Raw genomic sequence first — 25,061 nt, 5'->3', positions numbered from 1 at the left:
AAAATGTAAACGCATTTTTCGGCCATTATTGCGGCACTAGTTTGGCTGCAACGCACACTGTATGTCTAGTAATGTTAATTTAAAAAATCTAAATCAGCGGTTGCATTAATAACCAATGCATCTTTCATTAGCTGTCCAACCTGTATTTTTTTAGTCAATCTAATCGATAAATAATCGTAAACTTAGGTGCCCTTCCAAGATGGCGCCGGCCAGAATGCATGCCATGTTTTGACTGATTACATAGCATAACCACGATTTGTGATGCTAAATATGCACATTTTCGAACAAACTCTATATGCATTGTGTAATATGATGTTACAGGACTGTCATCTGAAGAATCCTGAGAAGGTTAGTGAAAAAATTAATATATTTTGGTGGTGATAACGTTATCGCGCTTTTTGCCTTGAATCAATGCTGGGGTGATGTTAGCTATGCTAATATAACGATATATTGTGTTTTCACTGTAAAACACTTAGAAAATCTGAAATATTGTCTGGATTCACAAGATGTTGGGCTTTCATTTGCTGTAGGCTGTGTATTTTTCAGAAATGTTTTAAGATGAGTAATTAGGTAATACACGTTGCTCTCTGTAGTTATTCTAGTCGCTTTGGGTGAGTTTTGTGATAGTGGCTGCAATGGTAAACTGTGATTTATACCTGAAAAATGCACATTTTTCTAAAAAAACATATGCTATACCATAAATATGTTATCAGACTGTCATCTTATGAAGTTGTTTCTTGGTTAGTGGCTATATATATCTTTATTTAGTCGAAATTGTGATAGCTGCCCATGCAGGAAAAAAATGGTGGAGAAAAAAAAGTTGTGTCTTTTGCTATCGTGGTTAGCTAATAGATTTACATATTGTGTCTTCCCTGTAAAACATTTTAAAAATCAGAAATGATGGCTGGATTCACAAGATCTGTATCTTTCATCTGGTGTCTTGGACTTGTGATTTAATGATATTTAGATGCTAGTATTTACTTGTGACGCTATGCTAGGCTATGCTAGTCAGCTTTTTTACTGTGGGGGGTGCTCCCGGATCCGGGATGAGTACCAAGTAAAAGTTAAAGTCTCCGGACACTAGGAGCGCCGCCTCTGGGTGAGTGGTTTCCTGTTTGCTTATTTTCTTATACAGCTGACTGAGTGCGGTCTTAGTGCCAGCATCTGTCTGTGGTGGTAAATAAACAGCCACGAAAAGTATAGCTGGAAACTCTCTAGGCAAGTAGTGTGGCCTGCAATTTATCACAATATACTCTACTTCAGGCGAGCAAAATATAGAGGCTTCCTTAGATTTCGTGCACCAGCTGTTGTTTACAAATATGCACAGACCCCCCCCCCCCCTCATCTTACCGGAGTGTGCTGTTCTATCTTGCCGGTGCAGCGTATATCCCGCTAGCTGAATATCCATGTCGTCATTCAGCCAAACATAGGATATTACAGTTTTCGATGTCCCGTTGGTAGGATATTTGTGATCGTACCTCGTCTAATTTATTGTCCAATGATTGCACGTTGGCGAGTAGTATTGACGGTAACAGCAGCTTTCCCACTCGCCTTCTCCGGGTCCTGACAAGGCATCCGGCTCTTTGTCCTCTGTACCTGCGTCGCTTACTCTTGCAAATAACAGGGCTTTCGGCCCTGTGGGGTGTTTGGAGAATCTCCTCTGCATCCTCCCACTCAAACAACGTTCTGCGCTTACCTCTATCATAAGATTAAAAACAAACTTGACAACTTTCTCTTCTCTTTCACCTTCACATTTATGAAATGTCCAAGACTTTAAAAATAACATGTAATGCGCCAAATGTATAAAATACATCAGTCAATCCATAAGAATTTAAAAAAAATTACATTTATGTGGGCACAACTCTATCGCAATTACCTATCCACTATTATTAGAATTCATTCGATTTAGGTAACTGTCTCTTCTTTGATTCAGTTATTTAAATACGACTCCATTCTCAAAATGTTATTCCAGCAGACCATTTAGGCAACAGACAACGTATTACATCGAAATCACCTCGCTATTTATGTTCAATGAATTAGTCTTTCAATTTGAACTAAGCAAGCTGTTAAAACGTTCAGTTTATAACTTAAGCAAACACTGGTGGACGTATCTTTCCAGGCAAAACATACCAATAGTTGAATTACAATACAATGCTATTGAAATTTTATGTTTACCTTTATTTAACTAAGCAAGTCAGTTAAGAACAAATTCTTATTTTCAATGATGGCCTAGGCACTGTGGGTTAACTGCCTTGTTCAGGGGCAGAACAACATATTTTTACCTTGTCAGCTCGGGGATTCGATCTTGCAACCTTTCGGTTACTAGTCTAACAGCTCTAACCACTAGGCTACCTGCCGCCACAAATCCAGAACCTTTACATTTTCTAGAAATGACGAAGAAATGACGAAGATTTCTAGAAATGACGAGAAAAAAAACGCAAATAACCCAATTTACAATTGTCTGTAGTCGTAACATCAGGCACATAATAACGACACAATTCCCAGAAAATAGCCTTAATTAAAGGTCCAAGCGTTTCTCCGGCGAGATTCTCACATGCCAAAGGAATAGATTAGCAAAGAGTTAAATTGACATTCATTGACGAGGAAACAAATCTTGCGCTTTTTGATAAAAGTAGATTATGTTTTCTCATGCAACGTATTTCAATTACTTTACTACATCACATTAATCACGCAATGATAATTTGTTTGATGCATACCCTAGGCTTTGTACGACATTATAAATTCCGTCGAGATTCCATCTTAATTCACTCTAACTTTATGGAAAAGGTTTATTCAATAAACCCAGCAACTTCTCTCATACTAGGTAGAAAAAATTAAACACATTTTCAGGCCTTAAGGGCAGTTGTATTTCAAATGTAGCACCCGGACGTAGAAAATCCAATAAGCGTTTTATAGTTACATCGTTAGGGTAAGTTAACCAAAAGTGGACACACCAATCAGTTTCTGAGACAATTGCCAATACATTGTAGACCGTTTAATAATGCTAAAACCTAATCTTTATCAAATTATCCATTAAAGATACCAACTCAAAACCTACGTACGTCTACCATATGGGTGGTTTAAATTGTTTATAATTATATTCCCAGTATTACTTTATCAAATCTCTAGTAATCGATTATACACACATACAATTGATCATATTTTCATATATTCACAGAATCCATATAAAACGTAAGAAAATCTTAGGTACTCACGACAACCATTCCATTTGCTTTTTCAAGGACTCTCCACAGCTACGAAGCAGCTCTCCAAACATACTCTCAGCAGAACCCAAAAAAATTAACTTTTGTTTCCCGGACAACGACCAGCCCGTCATGGGATCCTCAACGGTTCTCTAACCTCCCAGAGACCACGGCAAAATCAAGCCTCTCAGGAACTATAGACCTTCCGCTGCTTTCTAAAATATCATCCCGTTCTCAATACCACCCCGTGATATTCTATGAAGGGCAGTGAAGGAACAGAACCCCAAGATAAAGTTATACCAATGTCTATTATCCAAATTTCAATCATCTGATTAATCATATTTCTATATGTTACTATCCAAACGTCAGATTAAGACTTATTTCCATATTCACACAACTCTCATATCACAGTCACACAATGCTATTCTCAAACATACCTAATCAATTCATTGTTTTTCAACAATATTTTAACCTGCAGGAATATTTTCTCATTTCTATCTCATGATTAGTTCCTAGGATAATGCAACTCATACATTTACATCTTTCAATACTTCTAAAATGGTGTACAGGCTTAAAACAATTACAGGTGCAACTTACTTTATTAAACTATGTCATGAATGGTCTTAACTAGTTCACACAGATTCCAGATGTTTAATATTAAATGGCCAAAACTAGTTCACACAGATTCTAGATATTTAACGCTAAATTACCAAACCCAGGGCATACCTGGCTAGCACATTTAAAATAATTGGAATTCACCACTTCTGAGGATCACTTAGAAGGTCACACAGACACTTTTCAGAATGAGGTCCTTCTTCCAATAGGGTTTCACCAGGTACCGTGCTTCACACAGAACCCACAGTCACCCTGGCCCCTCACCGCTACAGACCGCACCAATTCAGTGTCAGGACGGCTCTAGGTTGCCCACAACCGACCAGTGGCAGAGTATCTTTGAGTCCACAAACTCTCAGATTACTCTACTCTGACTCTGATTTTGCATGTTTTGCTCACCTCTTTATTTATTTTTTAAAACTAAGTTCGAGATGTGGTATCCACTCGGCTCGCTGCCTCTCAGATCAAAGGTGGGTCCATCTGCTTTGTTCCCGAAGTGTGGTCTCCCTGAGATCCCAAGTTTGAGGGATCCCTCGTGCATGATTTACCCAGGTTGTCAGGAGCGGTCACCAAGTGAAGATTAACATCCCATCCTCGTCGCCAAATGTGGTGGTTAATTTCTTTACTATCAAATGAGGAGAGACAAACTTATCACACAAGTCAGAGTTACACTTAAACAAAATCTTTAATCACTTATTAACCTGTTTGGGGTGCAGCCCGACACCGGTACACTTATGACAACATCCAGCTCAAGTGCAGGGCGCGCAATTCAAAAGCTATTTTTTAAAAATATTTAACTTTCACACATTAACAAGTCCAATACAGCATATGAAAGGTAGACATCTTGTGAATCAAGCCAACATGTCCGATTTTTAAAATGTTTTACAGGGAAGACAAAATATGTAAATCTATTAGCTAACCACGTTAGCAAAAGACACCACTTTCTAACACCATCAGTTTTTACCTCCATCACCAGCTATCACTAATTCGACCAAATAAAGATATATATAGCCACTAACCAAGAAACAACTTCATAAGATGACAGTCTGATAACATATTTATTGTATAGCATATGTTTTTTTTGAAAAATGTGCATATTTATGGTATAAATCATAAATTACATTTCAGCTACAATCAGAAATTGCACCGAAAGCAGCCATAACATTTACAGACACCAACATCAAATACCTAATTACTCCTCATAAAACATATCTGAGAAATACATACTGTGCAGCAATTGAAAAACAGGATTCTTGTGATTCCAGACAATATTTCCGATTTATTAAATGTTTTACAGCGAAAACAAAATGTAGCGCTATATTAGCATAGCCACATTAGCCAGACACACTTGGGCGCGCACGACCAGTTGACATGCACGACAGATATATGAAATAACATTATAAATTGGGTCTTACTTTTGCTGATCTTTCATCAGAATGTTGATCAATGTGTCCTTTGTCCAGATGAGTCATTGTTTGGATTCATAATGGCAACTTTCCACCTTAATTTAGCATGGGTACCGGTCCACTGGCACGGATCTGTCCAACATAAATAAATTCAGAGAACGGAACACGGCAAAACTCCCGAAAAAATTCAAATAATCTGATTAAACTATATTGAAAAAACATACATTACGATGATATGGTCTCATTTATCAACTAAAAACCGAGCCGGAGATTGTTCCCGTCCAAAACGGCAGCAAAACAGAACCCAATGTCACTCCCAAGTCGCGCGTTTCAGACTTCCGGAATTGGTCGGTCACGCCAAAGAAATAGCTATTATTCAACCTCTAAACAAGATGAACACAAAATTCCTTCTCTCACACCCTCTTGACACCCAGAGGAAGGCGTCTGAAGTGTCCGTAGGGTCCTACGTCAAATGACCATGTATAGGCATAACGTTGAAGAGAGCAGAGATTTCTGACATTCTACTTCCTGGTCAGGGAAAGTGCTGCCAAATGACTTCTGTTCCACTCAGAGAAAAAATTTAAACGGTTTTAGAAACTAGAGACTGTTTTCCATCCAATAGTATTAATAATATGCATATTGTAAGAGCAAAAATTGATTAAGAGGCCGTTTGAAAATTGGCACATATTTTCTAGTTTTTCCAATACGCCCCCTGCAGCCATAACAGGTTTTAATAAGGGAGCAAGTCAATACAATGCACACATATAAAGTGAATCGATTGAGTGCTCTACGATAATAATGGCTGGTCATGGCTGATGACGATTCACGCTCAGATGATTCGTTGAGAGCCCCGAGACAAAAATACAAAGGTATTTTATAGCCAAGATACACCCCTTTCAACCTACATGACGAACAACAGATATAGAATGGGTCACAAGGTTTAGATTGGTATGAAAGATACCTATAATACAATGCAGACAGTATCTGCTGTGTCAACTGTTTTCATTGTGTAGAGACCAGTGTCTGGCACCGTATAGAACAGAAACACTAACTCATGCTCTGGAATGCTGTTTAGAATTTATCACCCAAAAGACATCGTAATTCTCCTGTCAATGTTATCTCCCAGAGGCCCATCCTCAGTAGAACACACATACAATAGTTAAGAATACTCTATTCTGTTGCATAAAACAACCATTTGATGCAATAAAAGTATTATAACATAATCTTGCAATTTTCCACCATAATATGTATGTCTGTATTTTTCTGTGTATGTATGTTTATGTATGTATATATAGAGTTGAAGTCGGAAGTTTAAATACACCTTAGCCAAATACATTTAAACTCAGTTTTTCACAATTCCTGACATTTAATCCTAGTAAAAATCCCCTGTTTTAGGTCAGTTAGGATCACCACTTTATTTTAAGAATGTGAAATGTCAGAATAATAGTAGAGAGAATGATTTATTTCAGCTTTTATTTCTTTCATCACATTCCCAGTGGGTCAGAAGTTTACATACACTCAATTAGTATTTGGTAGCATTGCCTTTAGTTAGCCTTCCACAAGCTCCCCACAATAAGTTTGGTGAATTTTGGCCCATTCCTCCTGACAAGCGCTGGTGTAACTGAGTCAGGTTTGTAGGCCTCCTTGCTTGCACGTGCTTTTTCAGTTCTGCCCACAACTTTTCTACAGGATTGAGGTCAGGGCTTTGTGATGGCCACTCCAATACCTTGACTTTGTTGTCCTGAAGCCATTTTTCCACAACTTTGGAAGTATGCTTTGGGTCATTGTCCATTTGGAAGACCCATTTGCGACCAAGCTTTAACTTCCTGACTGATGTCTTGAGATGTTGCTTCAATATATCCACATAATTGTCCTCCTCATGATGCCATCTATTTTGTGAAGTTCACCAGTCCCTCCTGCAGCAAAGCACCCCCACAACATGATCCTACCACCCCCGTGCTTCACGGTTGGTATGGTGTTCTTCGGCTTGCAAGCTTCCCCCTTTTTCCTCCAAACGTGACGATGGTCATTATGGCCAAACAGTTCTATTTTTGTTTCATCAGACCAGAGGACATTTCTCCAAAAAGTACGATATTTGTCCCCATGTGCAGTTGCAAATCGTAGTCTTGCTTTTTTTATGGCGGTTTTGGAGCAGTGTCTTCTTCCTTGCTGAGCGGCCTTTCAGATTATGTCGATATAAGACTTGTTTTACTGTGGATATCGATACTTTAGCACCCGTTTCCTCCAGCATCTTCACAAGGTCCTTTGCTGTTGTTCTGGGATTGATTTGCACTTTTCACACCAAAGTACATTCATCTCTAGGAGACAAAACGCGTCTTCTTCCTGATCGGTATGACAGCTGTGTGGTCTCATGGTGTTTATACTTGCGTACTATTGTTTGTACAGATGAACATGGTACCTTCAGGCATTTGGAAATTGTTCCCAATGATGAACCAGACTTGTGGAGGTCTACCATTTTTTTCTGCGGTTTTGGCTGATTTCTTGTGATTTTCCCATGATGTCAAGCAAAGAGGCACTGAGTTTGAAGGTAGGCCTTGAAATACATCGACAGGTACACCTCCAATTGACTAAAATGATGTCAATTAGCCTTTCAGAAGCTTCTAAAGCCATGACATAATTCTCTAGCATTTTCCAAGCTATTTAAAGGCACAGTCAACTTAGTGTATGTAAACTTCTGACCCTCTGGAATTGTGATACAGTGAATTATAAGTGAAATAATCTGTCTGTAAACAATTGTTGGAAAAATTACTTGTGTCATGCACAAAGTAGATGTCCTAACCGATTTGCCAAAACTATAGTTTGTTAACAAGATATTTGTGGGGTGGTTGAAAAATTTGCTTTTGTACAGCAATCTAAAGCCTCTTTGGGCTAGGCGTGCCGCTAGCAACCCACCTCGACAACATCCGGTGAAATTGCAGAGCGCGAAATTCAAAATACATAAATCGTACCATTAAATATTCATGAAAATACAAGTGTCTTACATCATTTAAAAGCTTAACTTCTTGTTAATCCAACCGCTTTGTCAGATTTCAAAAAGGCTTTACGGCGAAAGCATACCATGCGATTATCTGAGGACAGCGCCCGCACACATCAGCATTAAAAACATTTTCCAAACCAGCAGAGGTGTCACAAAAATCTGAAATAGCGATAAAATAAATCACTTATCTTTGAAGATCTTCCTCTGTTTGCAATCCCAAGGGTCCCAGCTACACAACAAATGGTCGTTTTGTTCGATAAAGTCCTTCTTTATATCCCAAAAAAGTCAGTTTAGTTGGCGCGTTTGATTCAGTAATCCACCCGTTCAACATGCAGACAAAGGAATCCCAAAAGTTACCAATAAACTTCTTCCAAGCAAGTCAAACAACGTTTCTAATCAATCTTCAGGTACCCTAATATGTAAATAAATTATACAATTTAAGACGGAATGTAGTATGTTCAATACCGGAGATAAATAATGAAGTGTGCACCCTCATCCACAAGAATACAGTCAAAATGAGAGCCACTTTGAAAAACTACAACTACTAACTCATTTTTCAAAGAACAAGCCTGAAACCCTTTCTAAAGCCTGTTGACATCTAGTGGAAGCCATAGGAACTGCAATCTGGGAGGAATTTCATTGAAAATCCCATAGACAAGCATTGGAAAACACAATGACCTCAACAACAAAAAATTCCCTGGATGGATTGTGCTCGGGGTTTCGCCTGCCAAAGCAGTTCTGTTATACTCACAGACATTATTCTAACAGTTTTAGAAACGTCAGAGTGTTTTCTATCCAAATCTACTAATTATATGCATATCCTAGCTTCCGGGCGTGAGTAACATGCCGTTTACTTTGGGCACACTTTTCATCTGGACGGGAAAATACTGCCCTCTACCCAAGAGAGGTTTAACTAATGATGTGACTTCTGAAGGTAATTGGTTGCACCAGATCTTATTTAGGGGCTTCATAGCAAAGGGGGTCAATACATATGCACGCACCACTTTTCTGTATAAATTTTTTATTTTTTATTTTTTAAACAAGTTCTTTTTTAATTTCACTTCACCAATTTGGCCTATTTTGTATATGTCCATTACATGATATCAAAATAAAAATGTATTTAAATTGCAGGTTGTAATGCAACAAAATAGGAAAAATGCCAAAGGGGATGAATACTTTTGCAAGGCACTGTATACAGTACCAGTCAAAGGTTTGGAAAAACCTACTCATTCAAGGGTTTTTCTTTATTTTTACTATTTTCTACATTGTCGAATAATAGTGAAGATATCAAAACTATGAAATAACACATATGGAATCATGTCGTAACCAAACAAAATGTTAAACAAATCAAAATATATGATGACAGGTTTGCACACTCTTGGCATTCTCTCACCCAGCTTCATGAGATAGTCACCTGGAATGCTTTTCAATTAACAGGTGTGCCTTGTTCAAAGTTAATTGTTGAATTTCTTTCCTTCTTAATGTGTTTGAGCCAATCAGTTGTGTTGTGATAAGGTAGGGGTGGTATACAGAAGATAGCCCTATTTGGTAAAAGACAATATTATGGCAAGAACAGCTCAAATAAGCAAAGAGAAATTACAGTCCATCAGTCCAGGCATTTAGGTCAGTCATTCCGGAAAATGTCAAGAACTTTGAAAGTTCCTTCAAGTGCAGTCGCAAAAACCATAACCATCAACCACAGTAAAGGAAGACCCAGAATTACCTCTGCTGCAGGGGATACGTTCACTGGAGTTACCAGCCTCAGAAATTGCAGCCCAAATAAATGTTTCACATAGTTCAAGTAACAGACACATCTCAACATCAATTGTTCAGAGGAGACTGCGTGAATCACACCTTCATGGTCGAATTGCTGCAAAGAAACCACTACTAAAGGACACCAATAAGAAGGAGAGAAATCTGTCCTTTGGTCTGAGTCCAAATGTGCAATTTTTGGTTCCAACCGCCGTGTCTTTGTGAGACGCAGAGTAGGTGAACGGGTGATCTCTCCATTTGTGGTTCCCACCGTGAAGCATGGAGGTGGTGTGATGGTGTGAGGGTGCTTTGCTGGTGACACTGTCAGTGATTCATTTAGATTTCAAGGCCCACTTAACCAGCATGGCTACCACAGCATTTTGCAGCCATACGCCATACCATTTGGTTTGTGCTTAGTGGGACTATCATTTGTTTTTCAGCAGGACAGTGACCCAACACACCTACAGGCTGTGTAAGGGCTATTTGACCAAGAAGTAGAGTGATGGAGTGCTGCATCAGATGACCTAGCCTCCACAATCCACCGACCTCAACCCAATTGAGATGGTTTGGGATGAGTTGGACCACAGAGTGAAGAAAAAGCAGCCAACAAGTGCTCAGCATATGCAGGAACTCCTTCAATACTGTTGGAAACACTTGTTTGGTTAATATATGTTATTTCATAGTTTTGATGTCTTCATTATTATTCTACAATTCAGAAAATAGTACAAATAAAGAAAAACCCTTGAATGAGTAGGTGTGTCCAAACTTTTGACTGGTAGTGTATATATTTGAAAAAATATATATGGGGTATTGTAAGTGATGCAGACAATTACATTGATGGAAGTTACAATCTATCTGCAATATTAAAGCTGATGTACCCCCTTAAAAAAGGAGGGGAAGGAGTCTCATAGTGAAGCCCCTCCCACACAGCCAGCCTAAAGCCTCCCATAAGCGCTCTTTCAAACCCTCCTCGTTGCCATGGATACCACGGCCTCTGAGGTCACTACAGTAAACTCACAATTCGTAATTTCTTCTTCTTCTTCTTTGAGGTCTTCTTGCCCAGACTAGCAGTGGGTTAGTTATGTATGAATATTTATGAGAGAGAGAGAGAGAGAGAGGGAGAGAGAGAGAGAGAGGGTGACAGAAAGTATTTTCTCAACTCAGAATATTGAGCTATAAAAACCATTGGGCCCTCTGACTGAACATGCCAGTAAAACTGCTTCTCTTAATATTTGATGAACCCAGGATGTTAAGAACAATTAATCAAGGGCTTCCTCACAATGAAACACTCAAACGCACACACAGACATAAACACAAACAAGCACTCACACACACACTCATGTACGTACTGAGGACGCATTTCGTTCTGAACCAAACCAATATTTTTTCGTTACATTCCACTGTTCTGACCAGCAAAATATAGTTCTTAACCGATTTGAACTCCAAAAAAGAAACGGTTTATATCATTCCTTTCTGTTCCTTTTTAAACCTCTGAAATAAATCTACATTGTTTTACATTTAGCTCGACATGAAATTAATTCACCAATCAGTGAGGATAGAGCAGTTGCTATGGAGCGGGCAAGCTATTTACATACATTGGACAGACAAGTGTAGGGTGCAAGATCTGACCAAAATTTTGCAGGTGGGGAGAGGTTGTAGGAGGGTGTAGGAGGAGGCTTGGCTTGAAGTACTGGGCGTCTTGTTTTGTTTTGTGACATGCATTATCTTAATTAGGCCCACAGAATTATACCTACAGAGGAGCGGCTTCTATGAAGGAACTTTGAATATCTTTGAACTTCGGAAAGTTGGCTCTACATTGGACCAGAGCTAGCTAGCTAACAAGTTTGGGTGTGCAGAGCGGCAGCAGAATTGAAATCTAAACCTGTCTTACCTTTTTTTAGTTAATAAATTTGATGTGAAACGTGATAACTATAGTATCCTTAAAACTTCTTATGGCTGCATCCCGCTAACGGGATCGATATGACAACAGCCAGTGAAAGTGCAGGGCGCCAAATTCAAACAACAGAAATCTCATAATTAAAATTCCTCAAACATACATGTGTCTTATATCATTTTAAAGGTAATCTTGTTGTTAATCCCACCACAGTGTCCGATTTCAAATATGCTTTTCAGCGAAAGCACTACAAACGATTATGTTAGGTCACCACCAAACCACAATAAGCACAGCCATTTTTCCAGCGAAATATAGCAGTCACAAAAAGCAGAAATAGAGATAAAATGAATCACTAACCTTTGATGATCTTCATCAGATGACACTCATAGGACTTCATGTTACACAATACATGCATGTTTTGTTTGATAAAGTTCATATTTATATAAAAAAATCTGAGTTTACATTGGCGCGTTACATTCACTAGTTCCAAAAACATCAAGTGATTTTGCATAGCCACATCGTTTCAACAGAAATACTCATCATAAATGTAGATGATAATACAAGTTATACACATGGAATTATAGATATACCTCTCCTTAATGCAACAGCTGTGTCAGATTTTTTTTAAACTTTACGGAAAAAGCAAATCAATCACGGCGCTCAGAACAATAGCCAAATTAGCCGCCATGTTGGAGTCAATGAAACCAGAAAATACATGATAAATGTTTCCTTACCTTTGATGAACTTCATCAGAATGCAGTCCTAGGAATCCCAGGTCCAAAATAAATGCTTGATTTGTTCGATAATGTCCGTTATTTATGTTAGCTACTTTGGTTAGCGCGTTTGGTAAACAATTCCAAAGTCACAAAGCGCGTCCACTATAACGTGACGAAATGTCCTAAAGTTCCATTACAGTCAGTAGAAACATGTCAAACGATGTATTGAATCAATCTTTAGAATGTTGTTAACATACATCTTGAATAACGTTCCAACCGGAGAATTAGATTGACTTCAGTTGAGCGATGGAACGGAGCTGCCTATCACGTGAATGCGCGTGGTCAAAGCATGGTCAGCTCGTGGCAGTGGTGACTAATTCCTGTCTCCTTCGGCCCCCTTTCACATTAGAGTCATCAGACAAAGTTCTATTGACTGTTGACATCTAGTGGAAGCCGTAGGAAGTGAAAACCCATCAATATCTCACTGTAATTTCAATGAGAGCTTGGTTGAATATCTGCCACCTCAGAAAAAATCCAAACAGGAAGTGGAACTTCTCAGGTTTTTGCCTGCCATATGAGTTCTGTTATACCCACAGACATAATTCAAAAAGTTTTAGAAACTACAGAGTGTTTTCTATCCAATACTAATATGCAAATATTAGCAACTATGACTGAGGAGCAGGCCGTTTACTCTGGGCACCTCTGTGCACCTTTCATCCAAGCTACTCAATACTGCCCCTGCAGCCATAAGAAGTTAACTAGCATTGAAAAGGTTAATCGATTCTTCTCTAATTAAAAATCTCTCTCCCTAATTTCTGAATTACACTTGTAACGTCAGTAGGCTTTGCTTCGGTGGGGGAGGGGCACGTAGTCTACACACGGTTTTCAGCTGGCAGGCAGACACTGGATTAAGTTTCTGACTGACAGACTGAGGGCTTTGTATAGGTGCTTTGTTACGTTTTTTTTGTGGGACTGGAATAAAAAGGCCAGGAATGTAAAATAACATTATTAAAACCACTTCCCATGCTTTTAAAATAACTTTTCTGTTCTAGAACATTATACATCACTTTCGTTCCCGGTTCTGATTCTGTTCCTCAATTTTTTGTAAAAATATTTTCCAGTTTTCGGTTCTGTTTCCTGAACCTGTTCCAACCCCTGAAACACACACAAACACACTCAAACACACAGTGCTGCTAGGTAACTGTAAAAAAGTTGCAGTCACTAAGATCAGGAGCACAGCATTAATATTTCAAACCACTCCACGTTTTACAATGTGATAAAACAAACAACAATAAATAAATACACTCACTGAATGTTGGCTTCGCCCTCAACCCCACACTGTTCTTGACCATGAATCCATCGCAACATACATACTGTACTTGGAAACTCAAGTGGGGTTTTAGTTATGTGAAAACACTTACAGTGAGTTATGTGGTGAGGAGGCGTCAGGAGCCTTTGAGAAGGCGGACTAGAGATGGAGCCAGATTGGTTTACACAAACAAACACACATACCGGTGATGACTATCTCTTGGCTTTAATGGACTGATAAAGTAAAGGCTACTCTGACGGATAGGAGAGAAGAAGAGACCACGCAGGGCTGAGTGGGCAGCAGACAGCAGTGGCCAACAACAGCTTCCTGTATTGTGCAGTGTCTGGGACGATATGAATGTACTGTAGCTACAGTCCTAAGCATTAATAAGTCCACCTGTACTGAAGCACAGTGGGAGTAACTGCACACGAGGGACAGGGACATACAGTCCATTCAGAAAGTATTCAGACCCCTTCACTTGTTGTTCACTTCTTGTTACTTTAGTCTTATTCTAAAATAGATTAAATTAAATGTTTTCCTCATCAATCTACAAACAATACCCCATAATGACAGTGCAAAAACAGGTTTTTAGATATTTTTATTATGGTATAAAAAACAGAAATACCTTATTTACATAGGAATTCAAACCCTTTGCATGAGACTTGTAATTGAGCTCTGGTGCGTCCTGTTCTATATCGTGGAGCTCCGCCCCATATGGGAGCTCTGCTCCTAGTGGTTTACCCTTCTGCCTAGGCAGCGAATAGCCTGAGAGAAAATTATGCACACACCTGCAGCCAGTGGGAGTACAGGTGTCCCTATGGAAGGGGATGCTTCCCCTCAATCACCCTCCCATTATCTTCAGTGACTTGGACTGGACTGAAGAAGCTGAGAAGAGAAGAGAAGAGAGAGAAGAGAAGAGTAAGATTCAGGACGAACCCGCCGTCGAATTCCAAGTCTCAACATCGTCTATCTCAATGAGCACACCGGTGTTTCTCTTTTAAGAGCTCAGTGTCGCTGCTTCTCTATGACAGCTATGGACTCACACAACTTTTGTTTCGTGTGCTTAGGATCACAGCACACCAGGGGCCTCACCAATCCCCGTCAATGCCTGTGCTGCGCCCTCCTTTCTTGAAAGGAGAGGAAGCAGCGGTGGGCATTTTTTAGGGAGGATTTTCCTCTAGAGGACGCAATGTCAATCTTAGCCTCAGCTTCTGAGGCATTATATGACGGCGCCGCCTCTGGAGATGATGAGGATGTTGGGAAGTGCATGGCTATTTCTCCGGAACACTCCATTACACTGACCGAAACTGATAAAACCCCCCTCCCTCTGGAGACTGCAAGGTTTTTCTCATCCTTGGGCGAGGACAAGACGGGCTCTGACTATTCAGCGGCCCCCTCCTACATCACAGCCTCTCTACGCATTGACTTTCCAGGGCTCGTTGAGAGGGCTGCGAGCCGGTTGGAGATCCAGCTGCCCCCCATTCCCCCCTATCCGGAGGTGGATATGATGGAGGGCGGCCCCTATTCTCGGCCAAGAAGGGCGGCGGAGCCACTGGCTCCTGCCATGCGCTCGCTCGGAAAGTATGTGGAGGGCTCATGGGAGTCACCTTTGACGGCGCGATCTACTTCCCAGGGGATCCCCATGCTTGAGCGCGCCAATGGCTGCGTATCTCGTCCCGGGTTCGAGCTCCTGGCCCTCGTCCAAGAAGGCCACTCTACCCACATCAAAGGACCGACTCACAGCGCAGCTGGTTGAGAAGTCCTTTGTACTAGGGGCCCAGGCTGTAGCAGCAGCGAATAATATTGCCCTACTAGCAGCCTCTCTGTCCCGTCTCACCACGGGTAAGACTGTGCTGTCAGAGGAAGAGATAGAGGAAGCGTTGAGAATTTTCGGCGCCATTCTCAATCTCACTCAAGCGTCGGCTGTGTGTGCGTGGAGGACCACGGCCACTTCGGTAGACGTGGAGTGACACCTTTGGCTGTATTTGACAGCCATGAAGGAGACCGACAAAGCCGTGCTGTTGAACGCCCCCCATCTCTGACGACTGTCTCTTCGGAGTCGCCGTCAAAGAAGCGACAGAGTGTTTTGGGAAGCTGGACGAGGATAGAACGCAATTACACATTCCAGGCTATCACAACGTCAGAGCAGATCTCATGTATTGAGGGGGTCCCCAAGACGAGGAGTGGCATCTGCACCCTGACATTGTTCTCCAAATATGGGAACGGTTCAGGAGAGCCGAGGTGGATATTTTCGCATCACGCATGAACGTGCATTGCCCCCTCTGGTTTTCTCTTCGAGCCCGGGACGAACACGTTTGTGCACGAGCCGTGGCCGAATGTTCTCCGGTACGCATTTCCACCATTGTCCTGCATTCTCCCACTGTTATCCCGAGTGAGAACAGGCAGGCTGTCAATCATATTGATAGCCCCCGATCGCCCAGGGGCTCCTTGGTTCACAGAGATGACTCAGATGCTGCTTTCGCCACCTTGGCCCATTCCACATCGATGGGATGCGATGTCTCAGGCGGGAGGCATGATAGGACAATTGCCCATAATCGGCCAATCACTGATGGTCTGGCATCTGAGAGGGACAGGTTAGAGCGTCGTGGGTTATCTGATTCAGTAATCAGAACCATACAGGGCTCACGTGCTAGTTCCACATCCAGAACTTATGCCAGCAGATGGAACGTGTTTTCACAATGCGGCGCGACAGAAAATGTCGCCATGGCATGCACTGGGCACAAGCGATGGGCACAAGCCTCTCCTCTCTCCGCTCCGCATGACACGCTTAGCCGTAGTCAAAGCGAGCAACAGTGCCGTCTTCAGAGAACATCTTGAGGGGGATTTGATTCAAGGGTTTGAATGGCGGGAGAGCCAGCGCTCACCCGCCACAATTAAGGTGTTCGCAATGGCGATTTCAGCTTGTCATTAGGGGTTTGGCAGAGACACTGTTTTTAGCCACCCTCTAGTGAAACGGTTCCTTTTGGGAACGCGGCGGCTTAGGCGAATGCCTAGAGCCATGCTTCCTCAGTGGGATTTGGCTCTGCGAGACGCCATTCAAACCATTGAATCAAATCCCCCTCAAGATGTTCTCTGAAGACGGCACTGACTACGGCTAAGCGTGTCATGCGGAGCGGAGAGAGGAGAGGCTTGTGCCCATCGCATGTGCCCAGTGCATGCCTTGGCGAACTACGCGGAGCGCACAGCGGCGATTAAGTCATCGCCTCAGCTGTTTGTGTATCATGGTGCAGGTACACTTGGTAGACCACTTTCTAAACAACAAAATTGGCTTTGTGAAGGCATTAAGACGGCTTATGAGGTGGTAGGGCAGCCTTTGCCTCAGTGTATAAGAGCCAACTCCACTCGTGGAGTAGCAACGTCTACTGCTCTTTTCAGAGGAACAGGACTAGAGGATATTTGTGCAGCGGCGTCATGGTCGTCACCGTCTCCTTTTATCCGTTTCTACCTGTTAGATATGTCTTCTAACTCTCTGGCTCAGTCTGTACTCAGCGTGCCTGATGGAAGGACTTGAGCTAGGAGGAAAAGATGAAGGGCTGTTGGGCATGGTTCCCATTAGGCCTGCTCTTTTCCATTAAGAGAGAGACACATGTCACATGTCTCCAGACTGATATTCAGTGCAGTAGAGAACATGTGTTTTTTGACTCGCCTATCAATGTATCACCGTGTTGGGGCGGAAGGATGAGGGAAATAGTGCTGTAATTGCTAATACACTACTATTGGACCGGTCATTGATTATTGACAGGATATCGAGGTATCATATATCTGCTAGTCAGAGTAGTATGGCCCGTGTTCTGTTTATTTGTATCATAGGCTTTGGTCTTTAGATTGAGTGTGGCAGATTTACTGACAAATCAGTATAATGTGTCCTCTAACCATGGTTCAGTCTGTACTCAGCATAGCTGATGGGAGGACTTGAACTAAGTGGAAAGGATACAGGACCGATGGACTAGTTTCCTTCAGGTCCGCTTTTTCCTGTTAGAGTGACTATGTGACATGACTCTTGACTGAGGGATCAGTACAGTAGAGTCATGCATTCTAACCTGCCCACAAGTCTAGGACTATGTTGGGGCGGAAGGATGAGGGAACTACTATTACAGTGCTATTAGACCAATCGTTGAATATTGACAGAATATTGAAGCATCTACCTGCTAGTTCAGATTAGTATGGCTCATATTCTGTTATCTGCCCACTAGCCATTGACCGTGTCTCCAGACTGAGTAGGGCGGATTGTACTGAGGACGCAGTATATTGTGACACATTGTGTTACGGTACTGTGGGACTTGGTCGCCTCCATTGCCGGGCCAGACCTTTTCATTAGGTGGGAAGTGTTAGGCTCAGGGAGTACATTTTGGAGCGTTGTGCTCCGCCTTAAACCACTAGGTGCAGAGCTACCCTATGGGGGCGGAGCTCCACGATATAGAACGATAATTACCGGAGCTGTAACTCCAGTTCTATGAGTGGAGCAGAGCCCCATAGGACTTAAGGCAATGCCAACCCCCAGTCTCACTGAAGATATTTTTTTCCCTTATATAGGGACACCTGTACTCCCATTGGCTACAGGTGTGTGCATCATTTTCTCTCAGGTTATTCGCTGCCTAGGCAGCGGGGTAAACGACTAGGAGCAGAGCTCCCCTATGGGACTCCGCTTCATTCAGAACTGGAGTTACAACTCAGGTAACTATCGTTTCCATTGATCATTCTTGATGTTTCTACAACTTGATTGGAGTCCCCCTGTGGTAAATTCAATTGATTGGACATGATTTGAAAAGGCATACACCTGTCTATATAAGGTCCCACAGTTGCCGGTCCATGTCAGAGCAAAAACCAAGCCTTGAGGTCGAAGGAATTGTTCATTGAGCTCCGAGACAGGATTGCATTGAGGCACAGATCTGGGGAAGGGTACCAAACAATTTCTGCAGCATTGAAGGTCCCCAAGAACACAGTGGCCTCCATCTTTCTTAAATGGAAGAAGTTTGGAACCACCAAGACTCTTCCTAGAGCTGGCCACACGGCCAAACTGAGCAATCGGGGGAGAAGGGCCTTGGTCAGGGAGGTGACCAAGAACCCGATGGTCACTTTGGCAGAGCTCCATAGGTCCTCTTTGGAGATGGGAAACCTTCCAGAATGACAACCATCTCTGCAGCACTCCACCAAACAGGCATTTATGGTAGGGTGGCCAGACAGAAGCCACTCCTCAGTAAAAGGCAAATGACAGCCTGCTTAGAGTTTGCCAAAAGCCACCTAAAGGACTCTCAGACCATGAGAAACAAGATTCTCTGGTCTGATGAAACCAAGATTGAACTCTTTGGCGTGAATGCCAAGCATCACGTCTGGAAGTAACCAGGCACGTCTCATCACCTGACCAATACCATACCTACGGTGAAGCATGGTGGTGGCAGCTGTTGTTTTTCAGCGGCATTGACTGAGAGACTAGTCAGGATCGGGGGTAAAGTTGAACAGAGCAAAGTACAGAGAGATCCTTGATGAAAACTGCTCCAGAGCGCTCAGGACTTCAGCCTGGGGCGAAGGTTCACCTTCCAACAGGACAACAATGCTAAGCACACAGCCAAGACAACGCAGGCGTGTCTTCGGGACAAGTCTCTGAATGTCCTTGGGTGGCCCAGCTAGAGCGCGGACTTGAACACGATTGACCATCTCTGGAGAGACCTGAACGACCTGAAAATAGCTGTTCGGCGACACTCCCCATCCAACCTGGCAGAGCTTGAGAGGATCTGCGGAGAAGAATGGGAGAAATTGCCCAAATACAGGTGTGTCACGTTTGTAGTGTCATACCCAAGAAGATTTGAGGCTGTAATCGCTGCTAAACGTGCTTCAACAAAGTATTGAGTAAAGGGCCAGAATACTTATGTAAATGAGGTATTGTGTGTAGATTGATGAGGGGGGGAAATGATTTAATCTATTATAGAATAAGGCTGTAACGTAAGTGAAGGGGTCTGAATAATTTCCGAATGCACTGCATTTCAGAAATGTATTTTATTACATGGATTATTGTTAGATGATTACCTGTTTGTCACATTAACCATGTGCCTTGCTACAGCAAGACATTAAACAAACTAGACTTAACCTTTTAGTGCTCAGAACTACAGTATATATAGTGAGCTCCAAAAGTATTGGGACATTGCTTCCTGTAGTTGTTGATTATTCTCTCACGTCGCTGGGGAGGGATCAGCGACATTTGTGAGTTTTCAAGCATGAAATTCTTGTTTCATGTCCTGCCACAACATCTCAATTGGGATTAGGTCTGGACATTGACTAGGCCATTTCGAAACTTCAGATTTGTTGCTTTTTAGCCATTTTCATGTAGACTTGCTACAGTGATTACGGATAATGTTATTAAACCAGTCAGTGTGACCACCATTTGGCTCATGCTGCGTGACACATCTCCTTCGCATAGAGTTGATCAGGCTATTGATTGTGGGCTGCGGAATGTTGTTCCACTCTTTTTCAATAGCTGTGTAAAGTTGCTGGATATTGTCGGGAACTGGAATACGCTGTCGTACACATCGATTCAGAGCATCCCAAACATGCTCAATGGGTGACATGTTTGTTGAGTATGGAGGCCAAAGAACTGGGACAAATTTTTGCTTCCAGGAATTGTGTACAGATCCTTGCGACATGGGGCCGTGCATTATCATGCTGAAACATGAGGTGATGGCAGTGGATGAATGGCACGACAATGGGCCTCAGGATCTCATCGCGGTATCTCTGTGCATTCAAATTGCCATTGATAAAATGCAATTGTGGTCGTTGTCCGTAGCTTATGCCTGCCCATACGATAACCCTACCGCCACCATGGTGCACTCTGTTCACAATGTTGACATCATTAGAGTGGCCTTTTATTGTCCCCAGCACAAGGTGCACCTGTGTAATGATCATGCTGTTTAATAAGCTTCTTGATATGCCACACCTGTGAATTATCTTGCAAAATAGAAATGCTCACTAACAGGTATGTTAAACATTTGTGCACAACATTTGAGAGAAATAAGCTTTTTGTGCATATGGAACATTTCTGGGAACTTTTTTTTTCTCCAGCTCATGAATAATGGGACCAACACTTTACATGTTGCGTTTATATTTTTGTTCAGTGTACTTTAAAGAATTCATCACAACTGGTGACTTGGTACCAAATGAAGCCTAGTTGCACTTGATTCAATGAATTCCAAGGAAATAAACAAGTAATTTGCAGGTCATAAATGTTTAATGACCATTTTACCATTTAATTTGACCAATTATTTAATGACCATTTAAGTAGTTTCACAGCAAATAACTTCACATTTCTGTACCATTCAAATAAAAGGTGTGTACAGCAGAACAGTGTCCAGGCTGACTGTTTGTGTTGGTGTAGGTGGGCGGTCATACCATGCTGCCCATCCGCTGGATGCCTCCAGAGAGCATCATGTACAGGAAGTTCACCACAGAGAGTGACGTGTGGAGTCTGGGCGTAGTCCTCTGGGAGATCTTCACCTACGGCAAACAGCCCTGGTACCAGCTCTCCAACAATGAGGTCAGTCTCACCTCTCACCTAACCTTAACCCTAACCCTTTGACCATACTCTACCTCCATCCTAGCCTAGGTGCCAGTCTGATTCTGCTCTCTAGCCACCTCCTTATAACAATTCCATGAAGAGGTGGCAAGAAAGCAGAACAGACTACCAGGCTAGGTCCAACCTAACTCCCTAACTGGAATTTTATTCTAAACCCTTACATCCTCTACTTTGGTAAAGCTTTCCAAAGCTTTAGCATAAGCCTATAGCCCCAAGGCACATGCGTAGGTCTGAGAGGATTGGAGAGTAAGAAACGCAAAGACAATTAAATCTGGCATATCGGCTGGCATTCTGACACTAACCCTGTTTATCTGCCCCCCCCCCCCCAACACACACACAGGTGATTGAGTGCATTACACAGGGGCGTGTCCTGCAGCGGCCTCGCTCCTGTCCCAAAGAGGTGTACGACCTGATGCTGGGGTGCTGGCAGAGAGAGCCCCACATGAGACACCACATCAAGGAGATCCACAGCCTACTGCTAAACCTAGCCAAAGCCTCTCCTGTCTACCTGGACATCCTGGGCTGAGCGTGTGTGTGTGTGTGTCATGGCGTGTGTGCGTATGCGTACATGCACGTGGCTGTACAATACAAGAGGGAATGAGTGTGTGCCTGTACGTGTGTGTCTATTGATGCACCTGTCCTTGAGTGTGTTTTAAGCTACGATCAAACTCTTTAAGGCAATCAGAAGATTCCCCAACTGTTCCCTTGTGCCCTCCCCTCTCGCTCTCTCTCTCTTACTTTCTCCCTACTTCTACTCTTTCATGCATCTCTTTACCTACCACCTTCTTCCTGCTCAAGATACTTTAAGAATGGATTGCAGTGGGAAGGCTTCTCCCATCGGCACAAAGGATTTTAAACTGGGGCTAAGTAGTCTACAGTAAATGGCTGAGGGCTCTATACGAGCAGGCAGTGCCATTTTTTTCCAATTGGTTTCTGAAAAACTCCGTCCTTCTGTAAATAAAACCCCTGAGGATGAGAAGAGGCGCCTCCACTGCAGATAGGCTGTTTCTTCTCTGTACATAGAGGACATACATCTACCAGACATCGGACCCCCGCAATGTCCTGCAAAGGGTTGAGATGCGTTGCTCTATGGAAGGAGACATGGAAGCAACCAGACTGTTATTTTCCCCTCATGTCATCAAGTCATGACATAACAAGACATGACAAGATATAGTATTTCCCCTCATGCTGATGAGCAGCAACAAATTACATGCTATTGTATAACTGAAGCAATGGTGAAAGTAAACTTAAAAGGGAGATTTGGGGCTGTTCACCAATGGGTGCTCTTCAGCTCAGTCTGTCTGTTGTCGTTGTCTGTGACTATGTACACGAAAGAGGGTATTTGATACATTTTGGGGGATGAAGATGTTTTAATTCCCATGTCAAGTGCTGATGTCATGTCATTTATCGATTTATGTGTCCAACATACTCGGACAATCCTGAGACAGAGAGTATGAGCAGGATCTGTGTCAGTTGCCCTTTCATGGTCAGTGGTGAGGATCTCCGTTTAGGCGTGGTTGGGTCAACTGTGGTAGAATCCTGGCACACACACATATCCCCTACCCCCTACTACCACACACACTCAAAAGGCTTCTGCAGGAAATTGAATTCTGCATGTTTTATTATTTTAGCCCCACAGTGCTTTAGCGACGGAGCCCCAGCCCTCGTCAGTAATGGTGTAATGTATATTTCATTAAGGAGCTAATGTTGGCCATTAGCACAGTCTCCCCCTCAGACATTTAAGACGTATTGTTTTATGGGAGAGAGGGAAAGGAGATGGGGAAGTGGAGAAGAGGAGAGAAAGACGGCGAGATAGAGAGGAGTGGAGAGAGAGAGAGGGAGGGAGGAGGTCTGAATGTCTGCAGGGAAATAGTGAGATAACATCCATCATAGTGCGGTCGTGTCGGTTTTAGAACCCACAGCTGTTTACTTCACACACCTCGCATTCCTATGGCGGGTTCCTCAACCACACACACACAGACAGACACAGACACCACCCACAAAACCTTCTCTTACACATTCAATATCAACTGTAGGCTCACCTACAGACTTTCAAGATCAAACGCCTACATTATCAAAGACACACAATAAACAGACTTATTGAGATGTAATAACTTCATACTTCAGACTGTTTGAGTATCATGATATTGTCATATGTTTCTGTAACTGATTGCATGTGACTGGTTTGGTCATATCCTCAGTCCTTGATGCTATTGATATTTGTGTTCTTCTTATTTATTAAAAAATTATACATTTTTTATGAGACAAAGTTTCTGAGGTCTAAGTCAATTATTTGGTCTGAATCGGGGCCTGACTCAAATTTAAAGTGATCTAATTTATTATGCTGACAGTATTATGTGCGTGTGCCTCCGAAATAGTGCAATACTTGGGCTGTGGTCAAAAGTAGTGCACTATACAGGGAATAGGGTGTAATTTCAGACGTAGACTGTGTGTGTTTGTTTGGGTCCTTGCACATGCTCTTTGTTACATTTTCCTGCCTGCCTCTTGAAATATACATTAGATCCAATAAGTACCATCCGTTCCACAAAGAGAATGGATGTCTTTCTGTGCGAGAGCAAGTAGAAAATGCTTTACAGGTATTCAATATTGGTTACACAATAATGTTGTGCAATACAAATCAAAATCGTGTGCAACAACCTTCAGTGTGAGAGTAGTTGGCAGTGAAATAACTGCCAGTGTGAGAAAGAGCACTATGCGTCCATCGAACTAAGAAACCACTCTTAAAGCGCTTATAGCCTACATGAATTGGCTAAAGTGGGACATGGCAGTGGTGGCGAGTCAGTGAATTGTCTATCAGAGGACTGCACTGGAAGACATTTCTATGTGGCTCTCTTCCATCACTATGGACCCAGTCTGAGTTTCCTCTACATCCTGGTCAAGTTACTGTGACTAATTATGGAGCCTTCCCAGAATCCTTTCTGTTGGAGGTTCAACATTTCCGCCTACCGATAGGCTCTAGGCAATGGGCGGCACCAATCGCAATGCTATCGATCTCTTTGCTAAGAAAATGGACACCTCAAAAAGGACTGACAATCACAACCCTTAACAAGTGAACTGCTGTATAGTTACAAACCGCTCCTCTCTCGAATGTATCTTCACTTTCTTTCTTTCTCTCTTTCTTGTTCTCTCCCAGCTATTACACTGTCCAACTGTGACATCCCTGATGGGTCAGTGAGAGGCGTGTGTATACGACCCATGTGGCTCTGATGGCTTTAGTCTCAGTGCTGTGACTGGAGTTTCTCATAACGTGTGTAATACTAATGTGATCAGCTTCTCTCGATGAACGGACCAGTCTGTTGTGATACGGTATCATTAATAAAAGTGTTATGTCTTACGTCATCCTGAGCAGATCTGGTGTCTCTATGTGAATAAGGGAGTGTTAGAGCGATGAGTGTGCGTTGGAGTGATTACGTACAGTAGCCTATAGATCACACTTTAAAAGAGCTATAACTTATGTCTATAAATTAGTGGCCTTTACAAGGCCTACATAAATGCTTCACAAATCAGTTGTAATGTCACAGTAAATGTGATATAACAGGTTCTCACATCTAGAGCGTGATGCATA

At 42.3% G+C, this 25,061-nt stretch overlaps 1 protein-coding gene across 3 annotated transcripts in view; it reads left to right on the top strand.

The window, feature by feature from the left end:
• Positions 1-24,835, top strand: part of LOC139545697 (BDNF/NT-3 growth factors receptor-like) — a 92,981-nt gene extending 68,146 nt beyond the window's left edge. For all 3 annotated transcript variants that reach the window (XM_071353731.1, XM_071353730.1, XM_071353729.1), the window contains 2 exons: positions 21,278-21,436; positions 21,816-24,835. In XM_071353731.1, the coding sequence (XP_071209832.1) occupies positions 21,278-21,436; positions 21,816-22,001 (345 nt within the window). In that variant the 3' untranslated portion in view covers positions 22,002-24,835. The remainder of the gene's footprint in view (positions 1-21,277; positions 21,437-21,815) is intronic.
• Positions 24,836-25,061: the final 226 nt, after the last annotated feature.

Source organism: Salvelinus alpinus, chromosome 19, assembly GCF_045679555.1.
Source record: "Salvelinus alpinus chromosome 19, SLU_Salpinus.1, whole genome shotgun sequence".
Taxonomy (NCBI): domain Eukaryota; kingdom Metazoa; phylum Chordata; class Actinopteri; order Salmoniformes; family Salmonidae; genus Salvelinus; species Salvelinus alpinus.
The sequence above is the reverse complement of the archived record's forward strand: the minus strand, read 5'-3'. Positions and strand labels throughout refer to the sequence as shown.